Below are 25,605 nucleotides of genomic sequence, written 5' to 3' on the forward strand. Positions count from 1 at the left end.
GCAGGCCAGGAGGATCAAAGTCTTATCATGGACAAAAATGGAAAAAGTGCCTTCAGTTCATGTGTTGAAAAAAGGGGTTGTGTTACATAGAAAAAAACAACTTATACAATCAGAGTGAAAGAAGTAGCATTTGAAGATACGTGGAAACCTCTGCTAGAGTTTCTGAAGCACAAAATGTGTCCTAATAATACTCTTATATGGTCTATGCAGTCTATATCAGGACTCTAGAGTGCGACCAATTTGGTCGCAAATGCGACCAAATTTTTCAGTGGTGCGACTAAAAAAAAATATTTGGTTGCACCTGTGCGACCAACTGTTCGGGTAGCGAAAAAAAAAAAAAAATCTGCAACCTTCCCTGTGGTCAACAACAGACACACATTTTGCCCCTATCGTGGACTAAACCAATCAGAGATAGTAAGGGGCGGGACCTCTCTGATTGGCCGTGGTCCAGTTGAAAGTGCAGGTGGAAGTGGGAGGTGAGTAGCTTGAATAAAGCGATATCAATTCATTAAATCCTGAATCGACTTTTAAATATAACTGTGTTTTGCCAGAAACGCCAGATTCTCAGATCAAAGCTCACAAAACCATTTCAACAACAACCAAACAGTAAATGAGAGCAGGTACACGGATTCCACACAAAGACGTAAACACAGAGCGGACCGACGCATCAGAATCAGCTTTGTCTTTCTCGGCTTTCTCACCCGACGGCCCGTAGACGGACACGCTGTCGGAGCTTAGCGATTCTGATGCGTCCGGTCCGCGCTGTGATTACGTCTTTTTGCGCTGATTCTGAGCTGCAGGTTTTGTCTCTCTCCAACCAAAATTCACCGAGCCAGCAGCAAAAGAAGCAGCAAACTGCGCTTCACATTTGATCAATGTCGTCATGAATTTTGCTGTTTTGCTTCAATTAAAATCACACTTCATGCACAGCTAGCTCTCTCTCTATCTCTCTCTGTACTTCAAGAACAGTTTCCCGTCTCCAATCTCTGTTTTCTGTATTATTCATTCGCTTATTACCCACCAGTCTACCGTTGTTTACAGCGCTGTCGGCTGCTGTCTTTTTCTTTTTCTTTTCTTTTTTTCACTTAAATGACCTCGGACAAGAAAGCCTATTTTTTCTGTTGTTCAATACTGAAGAAATTTAAACTTTATATGCAGAACATTGTAGAATATTTTTAAGGTTATCTGCTATAAAAAGCCAGACCAGGAAAATCTCCTTCATGTTTTTCTGTGTTTTATTCTCAGTTACTTTCACACAAAGGCATCTGCTGTGATGTTCACAATTCTGATGAAGTCAGTACTGATAAATGATCAGAATTATAATATTTCTGACTGTCTGAGGCTAAGTTGAATCGAATCGGGACTTTGAAAACCGGAATCGAATGGATTATAGAAATCAGTGATGATACCCAGCCCTAGTGAGCAGCCTAGGCACGACAGAAGTGGATGTAGCTGTAATAGGAAAAGAACTATTGCTAACTTTTCTGTTAAGTTAAGGCCTGATCCTTCTGAAATTCATAGCCAGTGCTCTACACGGTGTCATCAATCTTTGAATGCTGAAAAAGCACAGTGTATCCAGAAAAACACATTATATTATATAAATTATTATAAAATTTGTGTGCGCCTAACTTTTGTGCTGGTACGCCTAACTTTTTAAAGTTAGGCGTACCGGTACGCCCATGGCAAAAAGTTAGTCTAGAGCCCTGTATATGTATGTGTATTTAAGAGAAATCTAATTAAATTGTGTTTTTAAAAAGTAGGGAAATAGGAAGAGGTGTAATAACAGACTTTTTCATTGGTGGCCCATAGAGGTCAAACACACTGCAATTTAACAAAACACCAGCAAATAAAAAAATCCTTCAAAAGCACACAAAACACAACATAAGTGGAATGAAACAAAATTGAACTAGATAGAAAAAAATATAACACACACACAATGGAAGTAGAAAACGCTTTAAAAAAAAAAAAAAAAACCACAGGCGGTAAGTGTTCATGGGGAGACAACAACGTGACGGATCAGCTGCGGCAGGGACAAGCTAGCAGTAAACAGCTAATAGCAAACATGTATCTACAGTATTGTATGAATCATGTGATTAAAACACAGATTACCTGAATCTTTCGTTGCTGGTCCGTCGCATTATTATCTTCCCCAAAACACTTATGTTGTTTTTATGTTTTGCTATGGGTTTGGGTTGGTTTTTTGGGTTTTTTTGTTTTTTTTTTTGTTCAACTTACTTTTGTGGGCTGTGTTTTTGGGGGGCTAAGGGTTAGCATCTTTCTATTTGCTGGTGGTATCTTTAGTTGCAGTGCATTTGACCTCTCAGGGCCACCGTATTTTTAGACGCTAGCTTACAGCAATGCAGAGTATAAACAATACTTTGCCTAATATTAAAGTCATTCACAACCGAATACTATGCACTGTACCCATTTAATATAAATACCTAAAGTCTATGAATTACTATTATATATATATATATATATATATATATATATATATATATATATATATATCCTTTAATTATTTTTCTTTATAACTGAAAAACGAAAATAAAATAAAATGCAACCCTGTAATTTTCAACCTGATGGACAAAGTAAGCTATAAAAATAAATGTTAACAAAAGTGTGAAAAACAAACTGAAAAACCAATGATGTCTCTCATCATCAAGGACACTCAGGACAGCAAAATGAAAAGAAATTTGAATATGAATGTTACTCAACAGTTCTGCATTAATCATTTAGACTAACTGGTGTTGTTACAGTTATTCAGCAGCTGTGTCAGCATCTTTTAAAACCTACTTTACTGTACTTTTCTCAAATAAACCAGTCATTATTTGTCATAAGTTTTATTGGACATGTGCATGTTGTAATAACATACTCATTTTCACATAATATAGCTACATTGCATATAACATCAATATCATTTTTATTACATTTATTTCAATAATCCACCATGATTTATATTCTGCAGTATCTTATTTTTGATTAACAAAAAAAAAAAACCCTCAGCTTTTTGATTTTTGCACTTACATCTATGATGTACATTTTGAACTCTGGCAGGCATCAACTGACAATCAATTTCACTCAAACTTGTAAGGATTTTACCGTTTCACAATGATTATACGGTGGAATTAAAAAACAATAAAATGAGCTCTAAGAAAGAAGACAATGTACATTCACAGTCAGATATATCAACCATAAATAATGTAAACCCTTAAAAATAAAATATAAAAAAAAAAATATCAAAATGACTTCTTTGCATTGCCGTCGCGGCTCATTCTGTCAGGCTCCAGAGGGCTCGTGGCAAATGGTGTTTCTCAGTTTGGCCAAGACACCTCTGAGTGAAAGGACGGCACGGTTTTTCAAAGATAACCATCAGTGCTAAATGTGATGGCTCATTTTCATAAATTACACACTCAGTGTGAAAATTACTCCTCGCTTACTTATTCTCGGCTGTGCCATTATGAATCTGACAGTTACGTACTGACACTGAGTAACTGTAAAATGTAAAAATGAAGCCCTCCATTACTTATGCATAACATAACAAGCACCGTATAGCAGTGCCATTCACGAGAAAATTGTGCATGTACAAAAGGAAAAAGTAAGTAAACTATTTTCCCAGATATACTATAAAGTTTAGAGACACACAGAATATCAGCAAGCACAAATAGCAGCAGGGGAGGAAAGTGACAATCTGGATCACTCAGAGCTTTGCACAACATCTATTTGGTTTGACCAGGTTACAAAACAACATTCACACGTTTATGCACCATTGAACACAAGGGGTCACTGTGGCTACATAAACAGAAAAACACAGGCAACATGGAGAATCTGCAGGGGGACCAGGACTCACTTAGACTTTTCACTATTGGGTCTTCTCTAAAAGCGTGATATTGCCATACTATATCACCATATGAATCTATAGCACTCCTTCTGGAAGACATTTATAGTGCCTGGAGAAGATAAAACATTCTTCAGTGACAGCTTGGATTTTCAGAGACGTGATCAAAGAAAGTTTTGTCGGTGCAAAAGATGCGTGGCAGAATTGTGAAATCAACTGCAGAGAAGCATTGTGCAGTTGGCATTCCTAGAACTTGTCACCGTTTTACCTTTCTACGTGGTACAAATGAATTTCACAAACGTAACATTCCTTGGCTGAGTGTGCTTTGGAGTGCATCTTACGCTGACCTACTGCTAAGACCTCCTACGTAAAACCTATTGTACATCCATTAAACTCAGTAGTTGGTTAGCAGTTTTTTTCTTGTCACATTGCTTTGAAAATTGAGGAAAATAAACTGTAAGTAACGATATTTTTCACTAACTGTACCTGAACAGTCGCCAACCCTGTCTACACTGGATCCCACTGTACCATGCCTGTTACAGACATGGCAGCACCCCAAAGCAGGAACCCTGCTTTGTCAAGTGGCAGATGAATAAACCTGAAAACCATTGTATTCAAGTATAATTTTGCAAGATATACTCTGTGTGCAAATGTGTTTGAAATAATAAAACATTCTATCTCATTAAAATGCATGCTTTTCCTTCTTTTTTTTTGTAAACAACCACTATAAGACTGCAATGGAAGACCCTCACCCACACACAAGTGTCACAATCAACTGGACATCCCTGAGACAGCTCCATTTGATTTGACGCTCTTGTCTGTGTAAGGCATGCTTTCAAGTTAGAGAGCTGCTGGGCTTTTGTTCTTCTGCAACAAAAAAAAAAAAAAAAAAAAAAAAAGGCGAAGAAAATCGGGAGCCACGACATACTCACGACACCAACTACTCTAATACTAGCTAATTTAACTACATGTGACAACACAGTTACAAGCGCCAAAGTCAGGGGTTGGGAAATGCAACCATTGCCTCCTGTTGACATGCAGCTAATACATCACCATGAGCGATCTACAGCTTGAACAGATCTAGCATTTGCAAACACTGGACATCCTTTTTGTGCAGCTGTAGTCATTTGGGCGCCATACAAAAATAATTAGGGAATCAGGAAAGCAGGGAGGGTGTTGTTGTTAATTTTGCAAGGAGCAGAAGTGTGAAATAGTGGTGTAGCTTTGTTTTTATTGGGGATACATGGAGATTACTTAGTGGCTTTAAGTCAGTTTGACAGCTCTTTATTCAAAATTAGGGGTTAGCTACATTTTCACTGTTTTCACTATGACACAAATATACTATTTTTAGACAAGAGGAGATAATAAACTAGGTGCTGCTTTTTTATTTAAAATAAAATATTTGGCTATCTTCCCTTCCCCAATAACTTTCATACAGCGCCTCAAGTTACTTGAACATCGGCCACGATGAATTTACAGCACAAACAAACAAGTGAGAGCAATATTGTTTTGTTTTGTATTCATGCATATACAGGCTTCAGTGTGGAGTACAAACAGTTTTGAGTATGATTACTTAAGCTCGAGGCAAGGCAGGGAATGTTTAAGACATCAGTGCCTAACTGTATTCTACTTTTTGTTCGTTTTAAAAGAGTTAAACCATGTAGGCAGTGGCTATCAAGTGTGTACATTTTCACATCAGGCTCAGTGTACATGAATTAAAGATGGCATCCGGTTGGTCCTTGTTCGGAGGGGGAAGAAGGGGTCTGTCCTTCAGTTTGCCTGTCTCTTTTTCTTTCAGGAGGAGAGGGAAGAGGGGCTTATGCTGTCTCAGTCTGAGAAGAGACTGGCAAAAGATTTGCGTAGATTGCGTATGGTTTCGGCCTTCACTTCGTCCTGGCTAAGGCTGGCTCGTGGCGCTGGGGTTTCTGGAATGTTGAAGGTATTGGTAAGAGACTGGGACTTGCTATAAAGAGAGGAAAATGGCAATAGAGGAGAGGAAGAGGCTATTAAAGTCATGCAGCAAACCCATGGAATGAAAAGACTGGCGCAAGGCAAGACAGAGAGAGGGAGAGAAATGAGAGAAAAGGCTCAGTAAACAATGATAAAGCGCATTCCTTTCCTCGGGTCATTCAGTATTACCTTATCATTTCAAGTTAGCTTTGAATATGATATGGATATTGAATGACTTTTCTGGAAAGCAAAGTGATGCATGTTTTTGTATGCGACTGACAATAAGAGGGTTTATGTCTCATTGTCAGGAGAGCATAAAGAAGCTCAAATATTAAATCCAAAATCAGGATTATGTATTCCCAATTTTGTGAATTATTTAGGTTACATTCTGTTCACGCAGCAACGTCAACCTGATATAAGGTGTCCTGTGTGGCACCGATGGGACATTGCAGCTGGACAGGCGCAGCTGTCAGTACTGCTGTGGAGGCTCACTGTGCTCCTCATAAGAGGAAAGAGTGACACACTGCAGAGCGCACTTCCTACTTTCAGCAGAAGCAAGAAGTAAAGAAGCTAAAGCAGGCAGAGACTACCGAATCATTGCTAACCCGGTTAAATTAAGGCGTGAATGATTTTGCTTACTGTATAAATAAATAAATAAATAGTCTGAACACCTGACGGCAAAACGGCAATACGTGATTACATGTGTCCAGTTTTTTTTTTTTAATTAAAAAAATGTAAAAAGTTTCACCCCGAGGCCTTTACAGCATCTGCGGTGATTCAGACACTGCGCTCCACTGCGAAGCTGTCAATTTACCAGTTGATCTATGCCCCTTCGCTTACCCATCGTCACTAGTTTTGGGTAGTAATCAAAGAATGAGATGCTGATACAAGGGGCAAAATGAGCTTTTTCCAAAGGTAACTGGCCTCCCCCTTAGCAACAGAGTGAGGAGTTTAGCTATTCAAGAGCATCTCAGAGTGGAGCTGCAACTATTCCACACCGAAAGGAGCCAAGTGAGGTGGGTTGGGCATCTGACACTGATGCCTCCTGGGTGTCTCCTGGGTGACGAGTTCTGGGTATGTCCTACAGGTAGGAGGCCCCGGGGGCACACCTCAGTATTCCACAAGATAATCTGGAGAAGGTAGCTGGGAAGAAGGAAGGCTTCCCCCAAACCGCCCAGCGATAAGTGTAAGAAAATGGATAGATGGATACTCAAAAACTCCATGATTAGTATCATGGGGGCCTTGCAGTGGGATTAACTTATACCTGATGGTCTTGTCTTGGAAACCCTAGAGGTTTTATTGCACTTGGAGGTACGTCATTAAGTCTAGTAATATTATCTCCACTTATCTCTCCTTTCCTCCACTCGGCATGTGTCTGCTCCACTCCATGTGTGTCTTACACGGAGTAAAGAAGGAGCAGAGGAGACTCGAACTCACGGTGAATCAGAAAGCAGAGGAGAGACGCTCAGCACCAGCAGGCTCTCACACTGAGCTGAAATAGACAAGCTGTGCTTTGAACTAAGTATGCTATCACACAATGAGTTATGTTTAATAATGTTAAAATATCTGATGACCATGTGTAGCCTCACTGCCAGTCGATGGCATTAGTTTCATAAGTTTCACAACAATCTAGATATGTAAACAAGGTTCAAAAGTTGATTTACATTAAAGGGATCTTTAAATATCACAATATGTAGCTTCATTACGGCTTCCGCTTGTTGTTTTAACGTATCAGGTGCTCTGCACAGACTTTGAAATGTTATGTTACGTGAAAGTGCTGCTGAAGGGCTGAAAAGTGTAAAAATCAATAAACCATGCACATTCGGGTGGCTCATTTGTCATTAAATAGATTTCCCATGTGGCATGCATGTCACAGTGCAGGCAATAAGAAGGGATCTTCTGCTTGAAGGATGAGGTAAAACCGATCCCATTTATCATTCACGGCTACTTACTTTAGTTGTGGAGAGCCGCCCATAGCCGGGCTGTCCTGACTAGGCTTCTGTGGAGGCTGAGGCTTCTGTTGCAGAGGGGGTCGTCCTCCTGGGCCCCCCTGGCCCTGAGCGGCAGGACGTGGCTGCTGGGTGGTGGGTGCTCCAGGGCGTCCTTGTTGGCCGGGAGCCCTCTGTTGCTGTGTCCCTCCCTGTGACTGCTGTCTAGGGGGCATGGCAGGCCTCTGCTGTGGTGGAGGTTTTTGGCCTGCAGATGGTTTCTGCTGCGATACAGACTGCTGCCTCTGAGCTTGAGGGGATCCTCCTTGGCTTCGCTGAGGAGAGCCCTGACCAGACGTAGGTCTCTGACCTTGAGTCGCAGGCCCTTGGCTTGCCTTAGTCTGGTTACTGGGGTCACCAGTGGCAGGGCTGGCAGGAGATTGTTGGGTCTGTACAGGAGGTTGGCCTTGAGGTTGTGGACGCTGCTGAGATGGAGGGCTTTGCTGAGGACCACCTATCAGAGATAAACAAAAGAAGGAGACGAATCACATTCAAATTCTGAAATATTTTTCAAGACCCTAAAAGTCCAGTTCTTACCCTGTGGTGAAGGACGCTGTTGAGACTGTGGGACTCTCGGTTGTGAGACTGGCTGAGGAGAAACTGCTTTCTACAAGTTAACAAGGGGAAAAAATCAATACAAAGCAAAAATGACATTCATTAGATGGCTAAGCATAGAAAATGATAATGTATAAATATTTTAAATGTCTCTTAATTTGTTCAGAAAATTTTTCTTCCACAGCATGATCTAGCAAATCTCTTAATCACAACATTCATAACATTTTAAGCCACATTTAGAATTCTGACGGAAATCTACGTTCTAACTTATCTCATAACCAGAAACTCCTCTTAACCCTACACTGAATCCTTCCACGCCATTCAAGTCATTGCAGGCAAAGTAAATCACAGTGTGGTCTGTTTAAAGTTGTTATTTGATTGTCTCTCTGATGTGTCCATCTCAGATTTAGAGTACCCCAGGGATCCATGCTTGGCCCACTACTTTTCTTAGAAACATAACATGTGTTTTTAAAAAGATTAAAGATATAATGCAGATCCTGTTGACTTAAAGCTCACTGAGTCTTGTTTTAATTGTTTCTTTCATATTTTTATGCCCACTAATATACAGTTAGGTCCATATATATTTGAACACTGTCACGGGTTTTGTTTTTGTTTTTTTACCTTTTTACTGAAATATATTCCAATTATAGTTATATAATGGACATAATGTGTAGACTCTCAGCTTTTATTTCAGGGTATTCACATTCAGATTGGATCAAGGGTTTAGGAGTTCATTTGAGGCATGTCCCTTGCATTTGGAAGATTTTACTGCGAACAGACAACATGCGGTCAAGGGGGCTTTCCATGCAGGTGAAACAAGCCATCCTTAGGCTGCGAAAAAGAGGGTTAGGGTTCTCTGCAAGATGCAAGACACTTATACGCCTCAAGAACAGAAAGGCTAGGCTGGACTTTGCTAAAAAGACATCAAAAAAGCCATCCAGTTTTCAGTTTTGTAAAAACATTCTTTGGACAAATGAAACCAAGATCAACCTCTACCTGAATGATGACAAGGAAAAGTATGGCGAAGCCGTGGAGCAGCTCAAGATCTAAAGCACACCACACCATCCATAAAACACATCAGAGGCAGTTTGTTGCCTTAGGTGTGCAATTTTTTGAATGCAATCTTTTTGTTCAACCTGCCTAATTAAAGCTGAAAGTCTGCACTTCAACTGCATCCGAGTTGTTTCACTTAAAATTCATTTTGGTAGTCTACAGAACCAAAATGACAAGAAAAAGTGTCTCTGTCCTAATATTTATGGATCAAACTGTACTTACAGTGTGTTACTACTAAAAGTGTGGAAGATAAGGAAAGGTTAGGGTGTGTTGGAGCAAGGAAAGCATGTCTGTTGTTTGAGCACCTGTGCTGGCTGTCCTGTACGGACTGTGGAAGAGCTTGAAGTACGTGGAACAGTCTGGTTCATTTTGGAAACCACTAGTTCTGCAATATGAACGCGATCCTCGTCCTGCTGGTCCCCAATCAGTGGCATCGAACAGTCATCAACCTTAAAAGACCACAACTTGATATAATTAGTGGACTCATTAGTGAATCATAGAAAACATTGATATGTCATGTAGTACCTCTATGATGTAGTCCTTGCCATCTTTACCATGTAGAGCCTCCACAGCACAGATGTCCAACCCTCCAAAGATATCGGAACAAGAATCCACCCACATTCTGTACCTGCCGTGACACATTAATCAGACCTATTATAGTGCAGTGCGATACAATTTGATTTACAGTTTTATTTCATTTTCAACTCTGCGCTCTTACTTGTCTGACATGGCCACCTGCTCAAGCATAGATGAACCAGTATTGGTTTTCCAGTTGCCAGAAATTGATGTTCGCCTGTTAATTAAAATAAAGACTTAACTCTACATTCTAACCATTTTCACTGTTTTTATTTTCATGCATGAACCTGAGAGGAAGTTTCGCTCACATGTAAGCCTTGTAATTGTTGCCAATCTTCTGAATGCGCACATCATACTTTGCATCAATAAATGGCTCAGATGTGGCGTAGGTCTTGGTCAGTGCCACAACACTAGCAATATCTTGAAAATCATACTGATTGTCCACTTTCACCTAAAGCAGCAGGAGTGAACATATGAATATAGTGACATCAGCGTGTTCACGTGGACCTGAGAAAGTACTTAAGAACTCTAGATTTACCTTTCCCATCCCTGAGTGAGCATGGCCCATCTTTACCACTACAGGAAATTGAGGGGAGGTAATCTGCAAAAAGAACATTAAAACATGCTCAGATTTCTTATAAATGAACTTTCTCGTAGTGCCCCAGTGATTAAAACACCAATTATTATATCAGTTCTGATCGGGGCAGATATTATGATTGGTACTGATGGCCTGAAAGCCAGCCCAGTACTGTCAGGCTGTGACAGCAGGGATGGATTAAACTGCTCTGCACCAACCCGTCTCAGTTTAACTGTAGCAACACTAACTTGGAACTCAAGAAATCAAACACTCACCATCTACCAATTACAAAAAAAAAAAAAAAGTCGATACTTAGAAAATGTGAGTGCTCTCAGCTGCTACATAAGATTGAATATTGACATGGAGGTAAATTACACCCTTGACATGTGACCCGTGCAGAGGTTGTGTGTGTGTGTGTGTGTGTGTCTAGGTCCTTGTTATTTGAAGAGAGTAGCCATGAAAACAAATGAAAAGGAAGAGGAGAAGGACATAGGGCAAAAACTCACCATTTCCTTGTGGTTTGGATAGTAAACCTGCTCAATCAGTGGGAACTCCTCTGAGCCCAGCTGCTTGTGAAGCCTAGACATTTGAGCAAACTGAAACGTACAGAAAGATGCTGCTGCGTAGTATGTCCATGTCACTCAACTAAGTGTGTCCTGGCTTTAAATGAATGCCTTAATTAAATCCTACTCACCACCCACGGTTTGTCGCAGAAATTGTAGACCGAGTGCAAAGAGTTCACACTTGGCAGTCCAGCGTACTGCAATCCAATCACTATGTTACGATGGTCTCCATTCTTGTCCATGCTGAACGCATGCTGTCTGATCAGCACAAAGTCTGGCTTAAAGGATCTGGTTCGGGGGACATGAGCAAAATATTTAACAGCACTAAAAAACAACAACAAATCAGTTTGATGATTTATTCCATTTGAACGTTTCAGCAGAAACTCGTAGTTTTACCAGCGCTGCAATTTTTTTTCTAAAAAGAAACATTTTGCAGAGAACTTACTTTGTAACTTTATGGCCACTCCTAATCGCATCAATGTTCACATTGTAGGTACCTGTGGCATTGGCCACCAGGTTGATCTCAGAGAACTCTGCCTGAAAGGACAGTATCAAGGTCAAACCCTAATAAACACTTCAGAAATCACAGCGGTGATGATTGGAGCCAGTGGTCAAGCAGAAGACACAATTAAAGAATATCAGGCTCTGTGTGAAATTCATCCTTCCTGTTTTGAGGCCATATAAGAAAGAAATGTCAGTCCAGAATGAGGTAGAGAGACTAAAATAGGAGGAGAAGAAAATGCCTTAGGCAAAGAAGATTTTAAAATGTTTATGGGCTTCTCTTCTGTTAAAATGCTGCTTAGTGGATTACATCATGAAAGACCACTGAGTGAAACTGTAGTAATAAATATAAGGCTGCACATTTCTCCTCACAAATAGATTATTGGTCTGCTATTGGCCTAGACCAGGGTTGGCAACTCCAGGCCTCGAGTGCCGGTGTCCTGCAGGTTTTAGATGTGTCCTTGATCAAACACAGCTGATTCAAATGCCTAAATTACCTCCTCAACAAGAGGCCTGGTAATGAATCATTTGATTCAGGTGTGTTTACACAGGGTGAGATCTAAAACCTGCAGGACACCGGCACTCGAGGCCTGGCGTTGCCTACCCCTGGCCTAGAAAATCTACAAGTCTGCATCACAAAGCAAAACTTACCTGTTCGACCTTGATGTCAAATTCCCCATGGACCTTTCTTCCTCTGAAGACCTTCACCCTGATTTTAAAGCAAGAAGTTAAATGATTACATCAAAAAGTTGATATATGGATGTGATTTTAAATTTTTGCCTTTCTATATTTAATATTTGCCATTATTTTGGCATATTTTGAAATTTAGAGAATATATATATATATATATATATAAATGTGGATGTATAAATAAAACTACTGGTGTTGCATCAGGACAGGTCAGCTTCCGTTTATTGTGAATATCAATCGTGTTTCGATAATAGCAAATTTCTTAGTTTGTTATCACTATTGCATAATGCGCGCGGAGAAGAAGCTCGACTGTCTGCTGAAATCGTTTTTCTTCTGCACTTACAGCCGCTTCATTTGACAAATGGGTAATCTCCATATTCATGGCGGCCATGAACGCATAGTGCACTTGCGTAATTTCAGATTATCAGCAGAATGCAACACGAATCGATCACAAGAAGAAAAAACAAACTGATCGTCAAATGAAAATGGCTTCTCTGCCTTCGGTCTGTTGCGCCTTTGCCATAACACAGTTTCTGCGCACAAAACCTCCCACCGGTTGTTTCACGTGATGGAAGGATACCTCTCAACACCGGATGAATCATATGACCTTCTAGGAGTTAGGCCACCGTAACCCACGGTCTGGCACACTTTTGCTGTCTAGACGAGGCAGCGCGCTGCCAATGCGCACTGCTCTTACCAGTCGGTCTGCTGGTCGTCGATGACCAGGAGGATCTTGGCGCTGCTGGAGACACCTGCCCGGTCGGCTGCCTCCGATAAGGTCGCAGCCGCAGCAGCTGTGGTCTGTTTGACGGCGTTGGAAATGGATGAGAAGAAGCCTCCACCTCCACCTCCAGACTGCTGCTGCTGTTGCTGCTGCTGCGGCTGCTGCTGCTGACTGGTGGACTGGCGCCTCTCTGCCGGCCCGGGCGACACTGCGGGGCTCTGCTGCGGCGGATCGGGGCGTTGGAGGTCGGTCATGTAGCCATTGGGTAGGTTGGACATGAAATTGCTGTCCGAGAGTCGTCGACGCAGGTAGTTCATGGTGGATATTTGTTGAAATGACGAAGGAGGAGGATGTGGGGGTCCAAATACACTGAATGCGACTTACAACTCGGTGTTCAGTGGGGAAATGAATGACTAGGCTACTTTCCCATGTGCAGGAACAGGACCCGATGTTACCTACAGAGAAAACAGGTCCCGTGTTAATATAGAAGGAGAAGCTCGACTATCTGATCATAACAGTGGCGATGAGTCGTGACGGTGTAGCTTAAAGAATTTGCTAAGATGCAAGAAGAAATCAGCCCTACTTCACCTTAGCAAATTGTGCAAGCCAATTATCAGTCTCCGTGTAAAGACTGACACAAATAAAAATATAAATTTATTGACATTTTTTAACATGTATCCTGTTTCCAGAAAGCCACCTAGCACTTCAGCAGCCTGTAGTAACAGCCACAACCGGGCATGATGAAGCCTACCTGGGAGTGTATCCAAACTGGTCTGCCCCAAGGATGACTTGATGATTCCTCGTTATTACCTCCTGTCTGTCACAGAAAAGCTCGCATATGGGTGACTCTCATATCCTCCGTGCAGGCAAGTCAGGCATCAGGCTGAAATAAATAAAGCTACAGCCCTTCCTGCATCACCGCCGTCCTTCTCATCAAGCCCCAGTTTTTTCCGTCTGCCCTGCGTCACTCCCAGTCATCCTGAGGGAGAGAGGAGCTGCGCGGTCGTCAAGTTGCAGCAGGGTGATATCCACACTTCCGGTGGCTCTTTGGGGGGGAAAGAAAGAAAGAAAAATCTATGCATATCTAGGGCTGATTTTTTATTGACGTCAGAGTTTGGACATAGTTAAATTAAAGAAGTAAAAATAACAGCCACTGCTAAAACCGCATAAGTGGCGAGCTGTTGTTTTGTTGAGTCTTATTAGTGTTGTTGAACTTCCGGCATTGTTCTCGTCAGTATTCTTGTAACTTGACAAGCTCCATGATGGGGGTATCAGGGTGGTGCTGATGAGAGCGGAGAAGCAGGGGCGTCGCTCGCTGTTGGACATGATCCTGCTGTTGGCTGCAATACCTCTGGGTGTTGATTTCATTCGGGCATCCTGCTGGCTCCAATAAAGCAGCAGTGGCACACCCACTGCTGGGTTGTCAGGCCTGCTGAAACAGGGTGTTACTTTTGATTTTCAACTGAGTCAATACAGACAGTGAGGGATGCGCCGTCTGTTAGTGATACTCGGAGCCCACCCCCCTGGGAGCCATGGGTTGCTCTATGGAAACTGTACCATATGGCGGAAACTACAGAGACACGGATAGAGGCCTAGAGCCGGGTGCATTTCTTATCTAAATCATTAATGCATTTTAGAGATAATAAATAGCCTATTGCTTGCTAGTAAAAGGATTCAAAAATACCGCTATTTAGCTCCGATCTTAAGAGTTGGGAATAGTGAACTGCCTATTAATGTATCATTAGTTTACATTTATTTTTCAGTCGATGGATTTTAGTTTTATTACATTAGAATTTGTGTGATTTCATAGAAAGTAGCTCGATTACTTTAGTTCACAAACCAGAGAAGCAATCGCTCTCTAGCTTGCCTTTCTTTTTTCTGTGCCCCTTTTTTCTGTCATTATCCTGCCCACCATGAAGGCATGCCCAGGCAATGCATCTTTCAGGTAACCATCAGTACACACTTTCGATTATTCAGAAAGGGGAATGCTCTTTGTGCTCTGTGGTGTGTCGCACACAGCCACTTTATCATGGATAAATCCCAAAGTATTGATTATTGTTAATTAGTGAGCTTTCCACAGTATTATAGTCATCCCACTTGCTGCAAATGATCTCACTTGGAAATTCGTATGAACTGTGAACAACCAGATACTTCTCCCCCCCCCCCCCCCCCCCCCCCCCCCCCCCCCCCCACACACACACACACACACACACACACTTTTTTTAGGTACCTTTAGTCAAGACTTGTCATTATTGGGTACTTTTGCTGTAGGTATTCCAGTCTTTGCCAAACTATACTTTTAAAAGTAGTATTGCTGACACTGTTGCATGAAGGTCCTCTTCATTACTTAAATAACGGGATATATTTGCACCTGGATGACATTGACACTGTCAAGGTTAAAGAATACAATCATACAAGGAGGTTTATGATAGTTATTGACGGCGTCATTTATTTATTGGTGTTTTCCTCGGGTGTTTTCTTGCTTGCAGTCACCAAGCTGGTACCAGTGGAGTGGAGTCTCCTCACTGAATTAAAATATAGATTAGTGTTGCAAGTTTGGCTAGGCTAACAGAAAATAATTATTTCAACTTTTACCCAAAGTGATGAGGCTACTTTCTAACTTAATGAATGCCCTACCTTTATGTTTTTCTCTGCAAATGTGTTTATGCCAAAAGAGAGATCATGGTATGCTGTGTGCGCTTAAAAAAAAATCTGATGGAAACTGAACAAACAGTGGATAAAAAGAAGTCACAGGCCTAAACTACTATCTGCAGCAGATGGGCATTTAAAGGTCATGGCTTTAAGTAGTCTTCCTTTAATATCCAGCAAAGAACTGGCGGAGGTCCTGAGGCATGCATCTGGAACTTCAGTGATCGTTCTGTTTCCTGAAGAAATGGCCTCTGCTTAGGGGTGGCTGTAAAGAAGCCGTTCTTAAGGGAGGGAAACGGGGGGGGCTGCGCTACACCAAACTACACTAGAACTGGACTGAAAATCAACAGGTCTTACTTAGAAAATTTAGGTTTTGGTTCAAATCATCATCAACATGTTCAGAGGAGGTCAGGAGAGAGGTAAAGCAAGTATCTACAGCCATTTGTAAAACACAGTGGAGGCTCTGTTGTGGTCTGAAGCTGCTGAAATGCAGAAGTGTTAAAGATCTTGTCAAAATTTAGGAAAATATGAACAAGAAGGAAAAGTGAGATCTGGATCCACCATCTGGAAATTATCTGATTGGCAGCAGCTTCATTTGTCAGCATGACACTGATCTCCAGCACACTGCCAGTACAGTAAATTCATACCTGAATAGAAAAACACATCAGTCATGAATTGGAATTCAACATTATTGAAGGAGTGTGAGATCATCTCTACAGAGATTAGAACAAAAGACAGAAACATCCAAAGAAGAGCTTTGAATATATTTCAGGAAGTCTGGAGAATTATTCCTGAAGACTTCTTAAAGAAATGATGAGAAAACGTACCTAAGTGAGTTCAGGCTGTGTTAAAGAATAAAAGTGGTCATAGCAAATATTGACTTTTAAGCTTATTAGAATTGTATAAACTATGTTTTTGTTCTTTATACTGTATGTTTCCATATAGCAATAAATCTTGTTTCCCTAGCAAAATATAAAGAACTGAGGGGTGACTCAAGACTTCCTAGAAGATCCTCTTGAGCAATTACCGTTTCTGATGTGTAAGCATTACATTACCCCAGTGACTATATGTTATCAGCTGATTAAGAGTGTGAAGCCCTTTACCATGTTTATAGAATCAAAACTAGTAACAGTATTTAATTTCTGTTTAGTATAAAACTAAACCCAGATTCTTTGTGGCTGTACTGAAATTGTAGAATAAGTTTTTGTTAGTACAGCAAGCCAAAATGCCTTGATTGCCACTGGACAGTCGTTGCAAAACTACAACTTCTACAACTTCCCTGGCCACTTGCAGATTTATAACCACATTCATTTCATTTTTAAAACGTTAAACTGCATTTTTTCCCCCACAAGTTATTTTCCTACCCCTGACCGTGCTATTGCTTTGTACGACGTAAGGGGGCACTGTTGAGCTTAAATTAAACCTAATATTTTCCATGCACGTTTGAACAGTGGGACTAATAAAAGAGTAGCTTTTTATCACATTAAACAAAATTCACCAACCTGTTAGGGTAAAACTCACAAGTAGAAATCTCCGACTTGTATATCAACAAAGTCCAGACAGCACAAAATAGTATTTCTCAATAAGTTTTACAGATACACCTTAAAACAATGACATTAATAATGATTCCCCCCCCCCCTTTTCATTAGAACTAATGTCACGTATCTAAGTTAGCTGCCTCCGAGGCCTTCTACATGTCGTCAGACTCGCATTACACTCTCAGAAGATTTTTTTTTTCTCATGGCAGCAGCAGCATTTTCAGTACTTAGGGAGTCTTTGTCTGGCCATCAACAAAAGCCCTCGGATTACTGGTGAGGCAGGCTCAGAGTACAGCTGCATGCGTGTATGGGCAGGTCAGAAGAATGACTGGAGCTCCGGTGGGCTAAGCACTCGGAAAAATGCAGTTTGGTGAGATTGCAGATTAGGAGGGAGGTGGGAGGGGGACAGGTGTTGATTCCATGTATGGGGAAACCCGCAGGCACACTCTACAAGGAACTGAAAGAAAATAATTGATGACGGGGGGTTGTTTGTTTGTTTTTTCAGGATGGAACTTTTTGTATAAGAGAAAGTGCCGAATAAAGCAAACATTTCTCTAATCAGAGTAAAGTCTGGTATACTGTGACATTTAGCGCCTTTTTTCTACTTTAGCGATGGGCCTAACTGCAGGCACATTCCCAACTGTACAGTAATACTAATGAGTGAACCGGGGCTTCTCATTGGCCCGGGCAGCAGCCAATGGAAAGGCAGGAAATGAGTCACAGGTCTGTCCGCACTCACCTGATACTTTACCTGACGGCGCTCAGACCCAGCGTCTCATTACCTTTCCAATACAGTCTATAACTGAGGCTCTTTGTGTCTTGTAAAGTCCAGCAGTCAAGGTGTTCCTCTGTATTTGGGCTCAGCAACACAAAGATAAGGAGCAATGGCTGTGGCTAACTTCCAATACATAACTCGGATGAGCAGTGGCTTCAAGGTCTACATTTTAGAAGGTAAGCTCGATTTACGCCTTTTTTTAAAAAATGTCCTCATGTTTCTTGATGACAGTGGATACTTGGATCTGTGGAAATAAATCTCTGCTGTGGTTGTGCCATATCATTTACTTATTTGTATGTGTATTTAATATATATTTCTCAATATGATATGAACTATATACAACATCTGTGTTAATTAAGTGACATTTAGTCTGTCTGTGATATTTAGGTGAAGTCAGGCAGAAAGAATCAGATACGGTGACAATCAAATGACAGCGATAAGTAAACAATCAAGTATATGTACTGCTAGAACCACGTTTGGCTTTTTCGGTTAATATATTTAATACACTGAATCTTACATACAGACTCCTCTGTAAATACTCACCTGAGGCTTTAACTGAGATTTTCTAAACCATGCGTTTCTGTTGGGTAACAATAAAATCAGATTTAAATGCAGTGAACCAAAAGGTCAGGAAGCATTTTCCCTCTGCTAATAAGGAAGAAATAACCATGCCCGAGGCATTAGAAAATCAGCATAGGTGTGGTTATACCTACCCCCCTCCACAAAGCCACACTGTGTGAAGGAATAGCTCACATGTGCTATTGGAGAGTTTAGATGTTAGGAAATGTGAACTGGAGTGAGCAGTGTGGGCGTGAAGGCTGTTTTGTTTTTCTCTAGGAATGCAAAACCGATTTAAACAGACTGTCTCAATTCAGTGTGGCACCACAGACCATTGTTTCTTTAAATACATCCAGTGGCTGATTTGAATACAGTTTAGCACTGCTGCCATCCCGTCAGTGTGGATTTCCAAGTGTTAACTGAACATACAGTGCAATTGTGCTGCTATTACATTTTCAAACAGTGCTTGTGTTTTGGCTGCATGCATTACACATCAGCCTGGGGATGTGACTGCAGGCTGATTTGCCCAAACGCCCCCCTGTGTGGCTTTGGTTGACATTTGATGGGTGATAAACCTGCAAAAGACTGAGACATCCAGCCCGTTTAGTGCGTCTGTCCTGCACTGTAGACATGCTTTAAACTCCTCTGATTGAACAAGCCACTGACATCAGCAGCTGCCTGTCGATGTGTTTCGACTTGTGTAATTGCAAAGATCCAGGATGTGTACGTGTTTCGCCTTGATGGCCTTTTCACAAATGGTTGACGCCCAAATCGGGGTCCTCAGACACGGAGAGCAGTTTGATGTTTTTGCACTCCATCCAAACAGGGGGGAAAAAAAGTTGTTTGCGTGTGACTGGGCTGAATGCCAATATGTAGAAAAAACAACATTTACCGTTAGCATTGAATCAGCTGTGAAGTGTTGTAACCCTCACTGATCAGGTAAATCGAGTTCTACAGCTTAACGGAGTTTACGATTAACGGTGACAAAAAAAAACGCTTTCCCACGAAAAGCAGTCGTGCAAGTTGATGTCATGGATCAAAACAAGCAGTTAGTCATCACTGCTTCACATCATTGCCAGTTAGATACAATCACAAACATCACAATATACCGTCAGTGATCTGACGTAGGATCGGTGTTGGCAAAGGGACCGCGGGCACCTCTGATGGGGTCGTGTTTCTTTGAAAGTCTACGTGCTTCTTCTAATCCCGCATTTTAATTTTGCTCTGCAGGTCAGCCTCATCTCAGAAGCGAAGACAGATACAGACATATGACACACGACCGGGCTCGAACCCAAACGGTGTATCCAATCAAACGCAAGCGCAGCCACGAGAGAGGTCTGACTTTGGAGGAAAGGTTGGTTGAGCTGTTTAACTTCCCTAAGAACATTTTCTTTTGATAGATTCAACTTATTAAATGCAAATTCTGTCAAAAAAAAGACAGCAACGAGGGTCTGAAACTCTTTCAAATAATTGTTTCAGACGAGAGCGAGCAATGAGCCGAAGCAGGCTGGCCCAGAGAGCAGCCCCAGCAGTGTTCACCAGCCAGCAGAGTCCAACACAAACCCTGAGTCCAACACCCAGCCCCACCAGCCCTCTGCCCACCCATGTGTACTACACACCAGTCATGGATGAACCCCTTGCCCTCATCAAGAAACCCAGAAAAGAAACTGAAAGCGCAGAGGAAAAGAATAAAGGCACCTCTTCCAGTCAAATCCAGGTAATTCAGCAAAGCCTGTCTAGAACACAGGGTATTTAGGAGGTCATACTGTTTACCCTACTGTATAGCCTCAGCATAGCTTCAGGCCACCAACCACAGGGGTCCATTATCTGTAGTTAGTGAATCCAGCTGCACAAGCATTCTGCGTCTAAGTGTGTCTGCAAGCCGAAGCTTGCCTGAGCTATGCAATCCAGCCGGATTCGGGAAGAAAATGTGAGTAATGGAGGGAGGAATGCCATCAACAAGACCAAACAGACTGCTTTCTCTCTGACCTGTTTATGCCACCACACTGGGAGGGAGCTGACTTTCACGCGCAAACCCAACCAGTTTAATCGGTTTTCAGATCGTGTTGTTTTTAATTTAAACTGTTGCAGTTGAAGAGCGAGTGCACAGTCAGGTTTAGCCAAAGTCAAAACAAAAACACAAAGTTTGTGGAATGAAACGAAAGCTTAAAACCAGGGTTACAACCTGTGCTTCAAGTCTAATTACTTTGAGTCTAATTACTGACCCATTTCTTTTTTTTTTTTCCAGATACGTCCCTCTGTGATCACTTGCGCCTCCTCGTTACGAAACCCCTCTTCAAGATCCGTGGGCCATTCATCAGGTCAGTCTCACACTCATTTGGAATGAGCTCATTTACCCAGAAGGTCACTCCCTAGTCATCACACGTGCCTCATAGCACAGCCATACCACGTACTTTTACTGACTCACTTAGGTGTGTATGTAAAGGTTTGCCATTCGTCTTCTATATTGCAGTGGTTCCCAAAGACAACTATGATAACGTCCTCGAGGAGCATTTCCAGAGGAGCTTGGGTGTTCACTACCAGAAAGCTCAGTCCCGGCAGCTCTCCATCAGCGTGTCCGTCGACGACCACTTTGCCAAGGCTTTGGGAGACAAGTGGCTACAGATTAAATCCAAGTCTTCCTCCTGTTCTTCCACACCGCCCAGCAGTCCAAGTGTCACTCACTCCCCCACCTACAGCCACAGCCCAAATCTGTGCCGCAAAGAGTCCACAAGCAGCTCAGTGCTAACGCCCAGCCACTGGTCTGTCAATGAAAGTAGAAATGGCATCTGATCCTGGTGGAAACTGGACTCTTTGAGACTTTTAACATTTCACTGCCACTCTGCAGACGGCTCTGCTGTCTGTCTGGCTGCAAATGCCAGTGCAGGAGTTGACAGAGCGAGCTTACAGATGCAGGAGTGCTGTCAATTTGGATCTCCGCGTCTACAAGCTTAAAACAGCAACAAAACAAATGTAGCATTATTTGGGACATCGACATATTTTGTTACATTTCTATCCTCCGCTTGCTTGATAGCATTTGAAAAGCTGAGATAATGTAGATGGTGATGTGGGATCATTGGGGGAAAAATCCTTTACATTTCTTTTTGTAAATGTGTCATTTCTCTGAATGCCAGTTACACTGTATTATATTTATAATCTGATACCCCTGGGTGCTTTACAGTCTAAGTGACTAGCCTATCTGCTGTAAAATGTGCTTTTAAACTGTACACAAACCAGACGATTAAAAAGACCTAAAATTCATATCTCATAAACCATTTTTGTGTTTTTGTTCCCTGAGTGTGAATGGTCTGGACAACAAATGTCTCCAGAAAATGGGACGTTGAAATGAAAATGAGTAAAATGAAACAAATCTCCTTTCAAACTAAAGGGACGTGAATCCAAGGACACCTTGTTAAGATAGGGCAGGGTGGCATACCAGACAACCTAATTTCAGTAGTGAGTCAATGTGTGTCTAGAACACATCCGGCACTGCGTTTTAACTAGGGGTTGATGCCACACACAGGAGTGGAAATTAAATGGATGTACGTGCAACTCATTCTGTACTTTTTCCTGGATGTTCTACAGAATGTAGGGAGCAAGTTCCAGCAGGCACAAAGCTTGTGCTTTGACATTCCTGTCTCCTGAGAAAATGACTGTGTAAGATCCTACAGATCCTGTTTGGCAAGGGATAGGAGGGAGGGAAGAGTGGAAGAAAGGGTTGGGCTAACATAGGCCTGAGCATGAGAACCAGCCACACTCTTCAGTTACTGATTTGCATGTCCTATCTTGCCTAATTTTAAATGTAAAAGGAAACAGCAACAAAAAATTACAGTGTTGGGCTAGCTGAAAAGAAGTGGGGATTAACCCAACTGTCATGAAAAGCTGAGCATACAGGGGAGAAAGCTTTAAATCAGGGGTAAGTTGAAAGAGCAAAGTGAAAATCCTCCTACTTTAAACAACTAAAGCTAAGTATTAAACATTGGCTTTACTCGCTTATGTGGCTTTAGTTTAAAGATCTGCGCAAAAACCTGAAATCCACCAAACGATGATGTGAAGTTTGCACCTAACAGACTGTGGAGGGGGTGCGTGCATACAGCAGCAAACAGTGACCAAACTGCTGATTATTCATTTTTCTCCTTAAGACACAAACTGGTATTTCCACTCATCAGCCCGCGTAACCTGAACACGGACAGGAATGCCACCTAGAGGCCCTCGGGTTACCCATATACGGCCGACTTTGTCAATAACAAATGGTCTCTTGTTGCATTATGGACGAGTCAAATAAGCAAAAGCAGAGCTCTGCGGGTAAACCTTTTGATGGGGGGACCTTAAGAAACTTAAGGAAGAGGATAATGCTTTGCCCAGTTTACCGCTAGGAGGCGACTGAACATCCCTCTTCATTAATAATCCATTTCACATGTGCTCTCATATGCTCTGACAATGCAGCGTGAGTGAGTGTGTGTGTTTACTTTTCATTGAATGTTTTACACGGTAGGAGGAAGTAATCTATCTAAAAGAAAAAAAAATGGGTGTGATATTCAGTGCTAAATGAATCTGTGAGACGGCCACATTAGCTAATATTATTGCACCAGATAAAGTCATACACTGGATTACACATACACTCTGTTTAACCAGGGTCAAATATTAACATGTCTCATATATCAGCCACCGCAGTTCAGCACAGCTAAGCTGAAAGTGGCTCACAGATATAAATTATATAGATCAACCTGCCATGAGAATGTCAAGAGAAGGGCTTCTCATGCTGCTGCAAAACAAAATGCACATTGTTGTGTGAGGCAACAGGGGCTGGTAATTACAATCCTAAATACCTCAAACATGACAGAAAACACCATTTAACTCGTAGCAATAGTAATTAAGTATGCCTCACTATACAGGAGATTGACTAACCTTTCTGGGAAAGTTCCTTAATTTCTCTGGTTTGTCAAAAGTTAGGTCTCTGTAAACAAATTGAGAGACTTTTTCTAAACAGCTTCAATTCTAAGTACTAATCTCATGAGAAGATGATTGCCTGGAAAGATTGCGTCTCTGTGCTGTGGCTTTGTGCTCGGTTCATTTTTCAGAGTTCGTCTTCGAGCTATGTATTTAAATGACAAAAAAGATAGTTATCTCGGATAATTGTTTAAATACAGATCATTTGGATTTACGCTCACAATCCCTGACTGGCAGCATCGTTCGCGGCTGCAAGTGAATATGATAAGAAAGAAGCCCTTTAACGCAGCTCTGTGCTCATCCCCAGTTTCTAGAATTGCTGTTTATACGGAGCATTATGTGCGATCTAATCTTTAATATTTTGTTAGACAATAAACCTCTGTGAACATCGAAATGTAATGAATAAAAGAAATGAATAAACATTAAACAAATGTTAAATATAATACATAAAAGGCACAATCAGTGGTGTGTTAGTGAAGGGATATAACAAGTAAATATGATTGGAAAACCTTGCAAATGCTCTTGTTATGTAGCGCGTCTGATATTAAAGGAATAATGTGGATGAACACCACATGGGCATCATTTACATGTAAAGTAGCCACAGAAACAGTCACAAAAAAATGAATCATCTATGTTGTGGGTGGATAAAGATATTCATCTGTGACTGTAGCTGATTAAAGCTGCTGTGTTTCTCAATCTGATTTTTTTTTTGTTTTGCTTTTGGTAATGTGTGATGACTGTAGGGGTGTGTATGTGTTTAGGCTAGTGTGGGAAAAATATAATAGTGTAAAATACTAGAAACACACATATATACAGCTGTGTTCAGTTTACAAATGCCCAAATGGATACAGGCTCGAATATATACACACACAGTATATACACACATGCACCTCAAGCAGATGCTTGTGGTAGCCATCAACAATCTTCTGGCATGATTCTGGCTGGATATTTCACAACCCTTCTCGGCAGAACTGGTAGAGTTCATTTAAACCTGCTGGTTTCCTGGCACGGACCCAGCCTTTAAGCACAGTCTTCAGGTCGGGGCTTGGGAAGGCCATTTCAGAAGCTTAAACTTAGCCTGTTTTATCCAGCCGAAAACCAGTTTTGATGTGTGTTTGGGATCATTGTCCTGTTGATCTGTGTCCAACCATCTAGCAAAGAAGTAGAGGAATTGGGAGGTAGTCCTTCTTCATCATCATCCCACCCACTTTGTGCAATGTACCAGTACCAGTGGCAGCAAAACAGCCCCAGAGAATGATGCCACGACCACTATATAGTTGGTACAGTGTTCTTACGTTTGAAGGCCTCACTTTTACACCTCCAAACATGCCTTTCATCACGGTGGACGGATAGCTCAATCTTTGTCTCATCTGACCATAAAACTTTTCTCCTGAAGACATTTGGCTTGTCCATGTGGACAGCTGCAGATTTCAGTCGAGCTTAAAAATGCCAGTTTTGGAGCAGTGGCTTCTTTCTTGGTATTTGTTGGTCCATGTAAAACCAATTCACGGTGGGCTTGAGCCTTGGTGGTTCCTGAACATTCTAACCAATTTCCTCTCACCTGAGGGTGACAGTTTGGGGCTTCTTCCTGACCTTGGCAAAGCGGTGACACACCCGAATAACTTGTTCTCCCGTTTAGTTGTTTGAACCGATGATCTGTGAATCAGCAGTTGTTTAGAAATAACTCCCAGAGAGCCTCCCAACTTGTGTAAATCTCCAGTTCTCCTCAGAGCTTTACTGAGCTCCTTAGACTATACCATTGTCCTGAAGATTGGTCAATCCAATGAGTGCTGTCAATCAATCTAATATCTTCAGCACCACTTATTAAAAGAGTTAAGTGAGTGTATGTATATATTTGTACAAAATAAAATCACATTTTTGTTTTTTAAAGTCATTAAAGATGTATGCTGTACAATCATTCCATGCTGGAAAAAGAAAAGTTCAAAGAAATTATTAAGACCAAAAATGTCCATGAAATTCATGCCCATTGTGAGTGGATGTAAACTTCTGACCATAACTGTATATAATTATTATTAGGAATGTCTTTCCTTGCGCATATATATGCTTAGTTTTCCACCATCCTTCCATTTCCTGACAATCCTTTTTAGGTAATTTGAACT

At 41.5% G+C, this 25,605-nt stretch overlaps 2 protein-coding genes across 5 annotated transcripts; one reads left to right on the forward strand and one right to left on the reverse strand.

Annotated features, from left to right (window-relative positions):
• Window positions 1–4,709: 4,709 nt before the first annotated feature.
• Window positions 4,710–14,305, reverse strand: syn1 (synapsin I). Of its 3 annotated transcripts, none has more exons than XM_084945968.1 (14): window positions 13,767–14,305; window positions 12,989–13,470; window positions 12,253–12,310; window positions 11,546–11,637; window positions 11,232–11,388; window positions 11,044–11,133; window positions 10,499–10,561; window positions 10,269–10,411; window positions 10,103–10,177; window positions 9,910–10,012; window positions 9,690–9,833; window positions 8,314–8,383; window positions 7,741–8,230; window positions 4,710–5,801 (listed from the first exon to the last, which is right to left on the reverse strand). In XM_084945968.1, exons 2-14 carry the CDS (start codon window positions 13,330–13,332, stop codon window positions 5,666–5,668), a joined length of 1,965 nt encoding a protein of 654 aa, XP_084802094.1. In that variant the 5' UTR covers window positions 13,333–13,470; window positions 13,767–14,305; the 3' UTR covers window positions 4,710–5,665. The 3 variants fall into 3 exon arrangements, with proteins under 3 accessions (XP_084802094.1, XP_084802095.1, XP_084802096.1); XM_084945969.1 differs by having other exon boundaries at window positions 4,710–5,763; window positions 13,767–14,304; XM_084945970.1 differs by lacking the exons at window positions 12,989–13,470; window positions 13,767–14,305 and adding an exon at window positions 12,635–12,758.
• Window positions 13,184–21,796, forward strand: vgll4l (vestigial like 4 like). 2 transcript variants are annotated; one of them, XM_084945971.1, is made up of 6 exons: window positions 13,184–13,280; window positions 18,030–18,153; window positions 19,766–19,889; window positions 20,015–20,252; window positions 20,784–20,856; window positions 21,009–21,796. In XM_084945971.1, exons 2-6 carry the CDS (start codon window positions 18,087–18,089, stop codon window positions 21,326–21,328), a joined length of 822 nt encoding a protein of 273 aa, XP_084802097.1. In that variant the 5' UTR covers window positions 13,184–13,280; window positions 18,030–18,086; the 3' UTR covers window positions 21,329–21,796. The 2 variants fall into 2 exon arrangements, with proteins under 2 accessions (XP_084802097.1, XP_084802098.1); XM_084945972.1 differs by having other exon boundaries at window positions 13,190–13,280; window positions 18,035–18,153.
• Window positions 21,797–25,605: the final 3,809 nt, after the last annotated feature.

The sequence above is a fragment of the Perissodus microlepis genome, chromosome 12 (assembly GCF_051167445.1).
Source record: "Perissodus microlepis isolate ML-2025 ecotype Zambia chromosome 12, ASM5116744v1, whole genome shotgun sequence".
Classification (NCBI taxonomy): Eukaryota; Metazoa; Chordata; class Actinopteri; order Cichliformes; family Cichlidae; genus Perissodus; species Perissodus microlepis.

Coding starts and splice junctions, on each gene's coding strand:
- syn1 (XM_084945968.1), bottom strand. CDS start 13,332: ATGAACTACCTGCGTCGACGACTCTCGGACAGCAATTTCATGTCCAAC. Junction 10,013..10,102: donor CAGGTGGCCATGTCAGACAA/GTAAGAGCGCAG, acceptor GTGTCACGGCAG/GTACAGAATGTGGGTGGATT. Junction 5,802..7,740: donor GGCGGCTCTCCACAACTAAA/GTAAGTAGCCGT, acceptor CTCTCTTTATAG/CAAGTCCCAGTCTCTTACCA.
- vgll4l (XM_084945971.1), top strand. CDS start 18,087: ATGGCTGTGGCTAACTTCCAATACATAACTCGGATGAGCAGTGGCTTC. Junction 18,154..19,765: donor CAAGGTCTACATTTTAGAAG/GTAAGCTCGATT, acceptor TTTGCTCTGCAG/GTCAGCCTCATCTCAGAAGC. Junction 19,890..20,014: donor GGTCTGACTTTGGAGGAAAG/GTTGGTTGAGCT, acceptor TAATTGTTTCAG/ACGAGAGCGAGCAATGAGCC.